The sequence below is a fragment of the Atta colombica genome, unplaced genomic scaffold (genome assembly GCF_001594045.1).
Source record: "Atta colombica isolate Treedump-2 unplaced genomic scaffold, Acol1.0 scaffold38, whole genome shotgun sequence".
NCBI lineage: Eukaryota > Metazoa > Arthropoda > Insecta > Hymenoptera > Formicidae > Atta > Atta colombica.
In genome coordinates, this window is record NW_017259490.1 from 3559841 (window position 1) to 3569673 (window position 9833).

The window sequence follows — 9833 nt, forward strand, 5'->3', positions numbered from 1 at the left end:
AAATAATAACATAAATAAGATATAAGTTTATTAAAAAAGAGAAATAAAGAAAATGTTAATGTTATATGATTAATGTATTAAATTTTTATTTGTAGTGACATCAATTGGATGCACTAAGTGCGCACTGATGCATCCAGCCGAATTCGCTATTAGATTCAAACTATTAAAAGGCTGCGTTTGGGGAATACACTATCAGTGTTATCACATCATTTTATTGTTTTATGTCCTTGTATATCTAAATGAACGATAGACTGAATACAATAGTACTGACAGCGCATTCTCTAAACGCAACCCAAGTTACAAACAATTAGTAATGGTGCAGTATATACATTTTTGCTTATCAAGTCACGTAGACATTTACTTTACAGAAGCGAAATAAACCGATAGAGACCATGCAAGATTATAACGTAAGCACTTACAGTAATGCATATATTTTGTTCTTGCGTCAGTTATTACTATACATAGAGCAAAAATCTTAATTATAAATAATTTGCATACCTAAGAAAATTCTTTCATCAAAGTCTCCAACACTTAGCATACGCTGTTCATAAGACTTGTTAATGGCCTTGTTGTTACCATCAAAATTCAATGACTCTAGCATACCAGAGAAATTTGACTGATCACCACGTAAGATTTTCTCATTAAATAGTTTGTTAATGTAATTTTTCATGCAGTATTCTTTTATAGCTTTAGCTTCAACAGCTATTGCATCATGACGCTCACACAACAAGTTAACAATGCAATTTGCTGCTTGTGGCGGAGTATAATTATCATCGTCAAAATTTGTTGGTAAGCCTGCAATACAAAAAAAAATGAAATTGTTCTTATTAAATCATGATTATTATACATATATTCAATTTAAGACTAATTTTGGAATACTCACCGGGAAAATTAGGATTCAACAAATCTTTTCTGTTAGATAACAGAGCATTACTATATATAAGATCGCAGCAGACTAGTAAGAGATGATAAGAGTTAACAAGATCGTCCGAGATATCATGAATTGCACCTTTTATGCATATAAACAGCGTCCAGCAAAATTCAAAGACCCTGGTGGGTGTACAGGGCACTGCTTTATGCCTTCTGGATCTATGTGGTTTCGAGGTATCTTCTCGTGGATCTTTAAAGATATCCGCAAATATTGGCTGATATTTTTTAAAGATAACCATAGATACCGAGAAATTAGCCTCTAGCTTTTCTATCCTGGCTCGGAAATCCTGAGGCATATTTGCCATATCTGCCCATGATTTACTCTTTGTAAAGAATTGTATCAATGGAAGATTACACAGTTGCAGGAGCCTAGTCAATGACACACAATTGCCTTCCACATTAGTACCTGGTCTTCCTACAGTGGGTATAGAGAATTTTCTACAAGCGACATATACTGCACACCCTATCCAATGCAACTGATCACCCTGCAAAGATACATTAAATATCTTTCTTGAAATAATTGTACACAGACATCAAATATATTAAAGTATTATTTGGGACTAAAATAAAGTGAAATATTATTAATAGAAGTGGGATGAAATTCTATGAAATAAAAGAACACAAGGGAAAAGATTGTGTCCCTGTAAATAAACATATATACGTGCATTTACATATATTGCAAAAATAAAATCTACCAATTTCTACAAAACAATCTTTTTGTAATTCACGAGCTAAATAAGTCTGTCGCGCTTTGAATAATCGAGAGGTAAATGAACGCCCAAACTTCGTTTATCTCGCAGGGATGATCGGCGATTCAAGGACACTCATGCACCTGGACATCGTCTTCGACGTCTTATGCAAAGCGATATCGTATGCTGTAGGGACGGCTGCGCTATCGAAATAAAATATTACCTCGAGAGTATAATTCTGCCGAATAGTCTCGTAGGATTTCCAAGCCTCGGACGCGGCGGCCGCGTCCATATTCAGCTTTTGGCAAAGATCTTGGTGCCGGCCGTACATCGAATCCTCAATATCATCCGACTGCCCCATTTTTTCACGATGTAATCCAGCCAGACGAAAAATCAGAAGAAATACTGCGAGAAAAACACTCTTTACACCGCCATACAAAAACTTCGTCGCGCTCTAACGGGGTTGTGCTGTAAAGGATTGGCGGGAAACGACCGAAACGACATAAGCGCCGACATATTTGCCATGTTGGCGGGAATATAGCGCAGAAGTGCACAAAGTGGCACTACCTGTACGCCTGCGTACACAGGACTTTTAATTGGACATCGTCTTCCGATTGGTCGAAAAATTCGAGATGTTGGCGCTATTCGTTTGATTCGTTTGTCGGGTCTTGGTCAAATAGGATAACGATCGTTATCCTACTGCTTTTCTACAATTCTTCGGTTGACGACGAGTTTCGGTTTTATGATTTCTTCTAATATCTCTTCCTGTTTTTTTTTTTATGCGGATGCAATGATAACTAATGCGTGCGAGTAGGAATCATGAATCATATATATTTTTGCCGCTGCTCTTCACCGCACATACGTGATGTTTTTGCGCAGTTGAGATTCCTAGAATCTTAGGATGCTTCCTTATGACAGTCAAAATTTCGGAAAATGGAATATCGGAAAAGTCATACGACCAATTAGAATCTTTTTAAGTTTCCAGCAAACGAAAGTGAATTGAAATAAATTGAAATGGATTTAGATTTTCAGAAATATTGATTCACGAATGCACGAATTAAAATGAATGCTTTTCAATCCTGAATGTATTTTTATTCATTTATAGGAATTGCATGGAGCATATCTCTATGCCTTTTAATCTAAAAATAATATTAGCTTTTTCTGTGCACAAAAAACACACTGTGAATACTGTTCAATTCAAAATTTTGAATGGGAAATGCAGTTTTTTTAATCTAATTGCATCCAGTTGAATCTAATTGAATCCAAATGAATCCAAAAAAAAGTATTTAAAATGTGCATTCGGAAAAAAATTTCAATCCATTTTAATCCACTTTCATTAGCTAGGTTTAACAAATTATACAAACTAATAATTCTGACTTCGTATGATTTTTTTGAGATTCTGTTTTTCGAAATTTCGACTGTTCATGAATAGGAAGCACCCTATTATTCTCGAAAATTGCATACAAAAATTTAAAGAGAATTTATAATATACTGGATCAGTGAAAAAGTTCGTGATCGATTCGAATAAATTGAACTGAAGTTGCATGGCAACTTTATTATTATTTATGTATACAATATATAAAATGTATTATATCATTGGAAAGATAACAGTCATAGATATCATTTAAGAAATCCTACAATCAGTTTTGCAAAAGCGGGCACAACTTCTGATTGATTCTCCATCTTGGTTCATTCAATATTCTTCGAATAGCTTCATACATTGTTGGAAAATGAGTGCGAAGAAAAGAAAAAAATAGATAGTTACAAACAGACGAGTAAAACGATCTGTATTAAAAAGGTTAATAATCGTTCTAAGATCTCGGTCAAAGAAAAAATTAACAAATTATGATTGCACAATTGATCAACTCGATTGGTGGATCGTCAGATATTGTCGTCACGTATTGCCTGTCAGGGACTCCGCACAATAAAAGGAATAAGAAACAGAGAGTAGTGAATAAGAATTTCAACCTATCAGAAATGTATTATGGAATACACAGTTTCTGATAGGTTGAAATTCTTATTCTTTGTTCTCTGTTTCCTTGTTCCTTTTATTGTGAGCGCGGGCCCCTAACACTTTTTGCGCATGCGTTCATACGAGAAAGCAATGACTGCGTTCAGCGAATGCAACAGTTGAGTGAATATTCGCTGTTATTGGTGTATTCTTTTAGATCATCCAATCAGCAGATTTTAGATCTGGAAGAATACATTAATAGCGAGTGCTCACTCAACTGTTGAGTCCGCTGAATGCAGTCAATATCTGTTATCTTTTTAGGCCTGTTCTTTTTGGCTGAACTTTTGCACCAGTTCATCTTTCTTTCTCTTCTTTCCTTCTGGAGAGAAAAGGAAGAAAGATGAACTGCTGCAAAAGCCTAAAAGAACAGGCCTTTTCTATCTGCCATTTTTGGTCCACATTCGCTAAACTCCGATTATAGGATCTTTATCATTTGAGCATCAGAAGTGTTTGGTTAAACTTAAACGTAAAAAAAAATCATTGAAAAAAAAACAAGGAAAATTGCACTTCCGATGCTTTACGAGTTTCGAAAAGGAATAGCCGTTGGCGCTGCGACAAAAAACATTCAGGAGGTTTATTTGGACCGTACACTTTCGAATGGTGACAAAGTGGTTTGCTAAATTTCGTCGTGATGATTTTAATCTCGAAGACGAACCTCATCCTTTCATGTCGATGACGACGTTCTGCGCGTATTAATAACAAACAATGCAAGTATTTCGATGGAAGATGCTGCTGAAGCCTTGAACATTGATCGATCAATCGCGTTTCGGTATTTAAAAAAGATGGAATTCACTCTGAAACTCGATGGTACTTGGATATTACATTCGTTGACAAAAAACAAGAAAAAAACAACGCCTGAGCTTGGTTAATTGTAGAGGCTTCATCTTCCACCATAACAACGCCAGACTACACACTTCGAAAATGACTTTGGATAAATTGAAACAGTTGAAATGGGAAATCTTATTGCATCCACTGTTCTCCGAACATCGCATCCTCCAATTATTTTTTTTTTTCAGTTATTACAAAACGATTTAAATTTTGAGAAATTTTGCAAGAATTTTGATTCTGTGGAGGCTATCAAAAATCACATCACCGTGTTCTTTGACGCAAAATCACGCGATTTTTTTGATATTTATAAATTGGTTGAACGTTGAAAAATGATTGCTGAGAATGATGGCGAATACATTGATTAATAAAGACGGTTTTTCATAATAACAACTGCTTGATTTTTATTTACAAATCGGGCATAAATTTTTGCACCGATTCAATATGTAACGTTTGATTTAGACACTAATGCGTTTTGCGCATATAATTTTATCATTCTGTCATAGGCTGCGATCAAAGTCTCACTACAAATGCTTTGAAGCATTTAGTTGATTAATTGGAAAAAAGGATTTTACAAATTGTCTAATCAAAAATTGCTTTAAAGCATTTGTAGTATCGCATTGACCTTTATTTTATCTTCATCATTCATTAGATTAGACGTAAAACAATAGAAACGTTGAAAGCATCCAAATCGAACGCAACTGAGATGAAAATGACAAAAATTAACAAATTCTATAAGTATTGTCCAATAAAATAATAAGTATTCAAATAATTTTGTTCACTTTTTTTATTTTCACTTCAATTTCAAGATATACAATAATCGACTCCTAGATCTTCCTCTTCTCGAAATTGGCTTCTTTTTTCTGATTTAAGATTTTCACTCAATATTTGCATTCATAATGCTATGCTCATTGCTATTTATCGTGATTACGTGTTAAAGTGAGTACGTGTTAAAGTATAAGCGAAGGTCCGAACGTTCTACGTTCTCATTCGCATAAATAGGGTTTGTGAAGAGAGATTTGAAAGTGAGAGAGATTCTATTTTAATATTTATATAATTTATATATTTACTTAATATATTTAAAAAGTTTATTATTTTCCTATATTTAAAAATATTATATAATTATTAATTTTTATAAATTTTTATTAATTATCATCGATACATTTTTGTATAACAGACATTAATTATAATAATAAAGTATCATTTATAATTTTTTGGAAAAACATTTTTAGATTTATTTTTATGTTTATTTTTAGTGATTTATTTATTAGTTATTTTTATTTATTTATTAGTTTATTTTTATATAGTTTATTTTTATTTCCATAAACTTCTTTTAAATAAAAAAATCAATAGAGATTAACAATTGCTGAACTTTTGGAACGACTTTTATCGCACCGGAAGTTTTAGACAATGCAGTTTGCTTAGGATGCAGTTGGTTTTTGATAATAGATATTTATATAAACTTCTTTAATCGCACATATGTCATCCTTTTGTGAACAATTTTCATATTATATTCATATATATAGATTATAACATATCATATTATAGTAGCACAAATAGAAAATATAAATTCAGAAAATAAATTTCCTTACACATTTTAATATAAAAAGATAAGAGAAAAACATTAAATGTAACATTTGAAAATTTATCTTTAAAAAAATTCCGAAAAGGCATCGTCTTCTCGATATTTAATATTAAATTTTGTATTTAAATATAATATTAATTTTTATAATAAATTAATATTTTGCACCGATAAATTCATTCTTTTAGAATTGATTATTGCTCGAAAAAAAAAGTTGAAAGTTTCAATTTCTTTTTAATTCCATTATGTACAATAAGAATACGTTATCTGTGGTTTTTTTGTCTTAAAATCGCTTGATTTATTCATTTCCTAATCTAACAAAAGTTAAATTTCATGAATTGTCCGTAGTGAGCGGAACGTTCGCAATCAGCGGAAGTAAAAACAAAAAGTCCACTGACGCGGAACTTCAAACACCAAGCGGGAATTACGTTTTTGACGCACCGCGCGATACACATTTATTCTATGAGGCGTGATGTGCACAAAATAAATAATTCAAACATATGATTCATGAAAAACGATGTATTGTCAGAATAATATATCATATAACAAGTTTTACTTCGAATTCTTCGAAAGCAATATGTAATATAAATACACATACACACATGGAGTAATTGATAAGCGACATTACGCGACGATAACTTATTGCAATTTTCTGTGATGTGATAATCTATGGAGTTTTATCACATATACTACATTTCTTTATCATCGCCCGTCTCTGCGCAATTTATTTGCCGTGTTATCGCTATTACGATATTATAATCTAACGTTTGACATCGTTTGCAGGAAAATTGTTTTCTCATAAAATACACGCAATCGACCAATGATAAATGATTCTTTTGCCCCTATTCTGTCTTTACCAGGGTGCCTGCATGAGCTCAAAGTAGATCGAGCATTATGCAGAACGAGTACGAATGTTATTGAACTTTGCGTTTAACATTCATACAGTGTCCAAATAATCTCATTTTAATATATATTTTTATACAACAATTCTTTAATCTTTTCTTTCGATTTCAACGGTGATATCAAGCAGATGCGCTGAGAGAAGAAAGCATTACTACAAACACACAGGAGTAAAGCGCGAACGGTGAGTCAATGTCAGTGTCTGCATTCAGCTGTTCGTGGTGTACATGCCACTCTTTAACGTCTCTCCCCGCTAACGTCTCATCGCGCTCTTCATCGTCGTCATCACATCATCCTCGGTTCGACTAATAATAAAAGAGATCGGCGAACTTGTGCCCCGTTAGTATCCGCGTGTTTCTTAGCGAGGGATCTGTTCTCGGCTGGAGAGCACCACTTTCGAAGATTATGCCCACACGATTATGCTCGATACATTCGCGACCATCAAGTAGAGACATCGAAATCGTGCGATTCTACAAGACGATTAAGTGAAACTGAATTTGACCTATATCCGAGTACATCGAAAGCGTTAGTGTCGAAGTAAATCGATCGAGATAATCCCACTGAGCTTCAAAAACTTCACGAATATTGTCCTGTGCTTTCTCTCCTTGTATTTTTATTCAGGTTGGTGTTAATTGTTATTTATTCGGATTGGCTTAAAAAAAGTTGCAAAGAATATCATAAATATATTTTTTTACGCTTTCTATATTGGCACATTGTATATAGAGAAAACTTTTATTATTGATACAAAACCGATGATGAAACATAAAAAAAATATATTTTATATAACTTATATGTAATTGTCAAAAAATGAAGACGCTGGAGTAATATCTCTTCTAAAATAATTTTCTGTTGGTACAGAAACAGTAACAGAATAAATAAATGCAATAAAATACAATAAAATTATTGCAATTTACAAATTTAATATTGCAAAAATATAATAAATTTTAATATAATATAATATAATTAATATAATTTAATAAATTTGTAAATTTTAATAATTAATATTATGGGTTTTTCACAAACAATAACTAAATTTTGGAGCAGTACTCTGCTTTTTTAAGCTTGATTTTTAAGATTGATTGACGTAATTATTGTCCCTTATTTATTAATTAATGCTTATCAACTAACAATTAAAAATACACTATTCTTTCACACAAAAATTTCTCATTATTAAGGTAATTATGATGTACTTCAATAATTTTCATAATTATTAATAACTATAATTAATTGTCATAATTATTGAGAAGTGTTCCACTCAAGAAATAAAATATGCTAGTATTTTTTGATAGGATATATTACCTACTGTATACGTAAATCAAAGAAGATACGAAAAAAGCTAGACGTATAAACTATTCATAATGATTTCACTTTTACATATGACCTTCGGGATCAATTCCTGTCTAGAAGCAGCTTATGGTAAACGAGTGGGCGTCTTTTTTTTTAATAAATTGATAACGTCTAAAGATTGTAAATGTAATATAAAATAGAGCAATCGAATAAAATAAATATCATGCATTTAATAAGGAAGCTGAAATAAATATATCTCTAATATTTAAATAATATACAATAATTTCCTTCAATTTTATTTTAAAACAATGTTTATAAATTAATAGTTGTAATTATGAATATTCTGATCAATTAAAGTAACTCTTTAATTAAGATTAATTGATATAGACGTAATAGATATTAATAAGAAACTTCAATATTCTTATAAAAAGTAATTGATACAAAAGAAATTTCATTTGTAAAATAAATAATTCATCAATTAATTTGTAGTCGTCTTTATATTCTGTAAGAAGTCAAACCTGTAATGTTATATATTTAGTGAATTTAACTTTCACATATTAAAATAAATTTAACAAAATTATATTATGATATTTTTACAATATTAATGAAGAAACGTTCCAGAACACGAAACGTGTCAAATGTCATCTAACAATATACATCTTCGCATGATAGGAAATATATATAAATATTAATATGCATTATTAACAGATAAGCATGAAAAAAATTGGCTCAATAGAGCGTAATTGTGAAAATAGCTAGTTGTTTGATTATGAAGCGGAAATTCCAACTATCAGAAACGTCACCGTTTAATGTAAATAATATGCGTCAGCATATAGTACTCGATAGAAAATCCGTCTTGGGATGCCACATGAAAATTGACTTTTCTTATCTTATTTTATCTTTATATACGGAAGATCAATAAACTTTCCCCTTCCTTTTAAATATGGATTTCCTACGGATGTACGAATATAGGAAATCCATATCTGAAAAGGAAAATCCACATTACATTTTTAACAAGACTTTTTTTGGAAAGATTATTTTATTTAAATGTCCTCATCATTCGAATTTTGGGCAAATATACAGTATTTATTAAAGTAAGAAAAATGTTAATATAAACATAAGTTTGAAAATTATTTATTCTCTGTCAAGAAGAGAAGACATCTTGAGAAAATAGTTTGATAGAATATTAAAGTATTGTTTATATGCTAAACCCTAATCTATTAAACGTGTCAGCCACTCCCTTGGGAATTTCCAACGACGATTATACGTGATGTTTCGCGTTTCTTTTAAAAGACACGGTATTATTCTCACTCAAAGACGCTGCTATTCGGTGTGCAGCCACAAGATTCACTTTAGTATTAATACAAAAGAAGTATTGTTTACTAATGGTTGACATTGATTCATTGTAAATTCTAACATAAAAGTATCTTGGTTAAAGAAAATACTCAAAGATGCTATAAAATATTGTTATTGTAACAAAAAGAATGAATTAAGATCTATTAGAAAATATTTTTTAGATATGAAAAAATTTTGTTTTTTTAAATTGATTTAGTTTTGAACAATTTAAAAAAAATTTTTTTTTATTATACATATATACTTTTTCTATTTA

At 31.1% G+C, this 9833-nt stretch overlaps 2 protein-coding genes across 4 annotated transcripts in view; one reads left to right on the plus strand and one right to left on the minus strand.

Annotated features, from left to right (window-relative positions):
- The window catches only part of LOC108690898 (retinoblastoma-like protein 1), a 5514-nt gene extending 3391 nt beyond the window's left edge, over positions 1-2123 (minus strand). For both annotated transcript variants that reach the window (XM_018198434.1, XM_018198433.1), the window contains exons 1-3: positions 1843-2123; positions 884-1415; positions 499-795 (exon numbers count right to left, since the gene is read on the minus strand). In XM_018198434.1, coding sequence (XP_018053923.1) covers positions 499-795; positions 884-1415; positions 1843-1980 — 967 coding nt within the window. In that variant the 5' untranslated portion in view covers positions 1981-2123. The remainder of the gene's footprint in view (positions 1-498; positions 796-883; positions 1416-1842) is intronic.
- Positions 2124-6900: 4777 nt separating this feature from the next.
- The window catches only part of LOC108691054, a 7839-nt gene continuing 4906 nt past the window's right edge, over positions 6901-9833 (plus strand). Inside the window, exon 1 of one of the 2 annotated variants that reach the window (XM_018198680.1) lies at positions 6901-7121. The gene's annotated coding sequence lies outside the window, so the exon portion shown is untranslated. Of the gene's footprint in view, positions 7122-7150; positions 7559-9833 lie in introns of those variants that run through there. The other variant, XM_018198681.1, reaches the window with a different exon arrangement.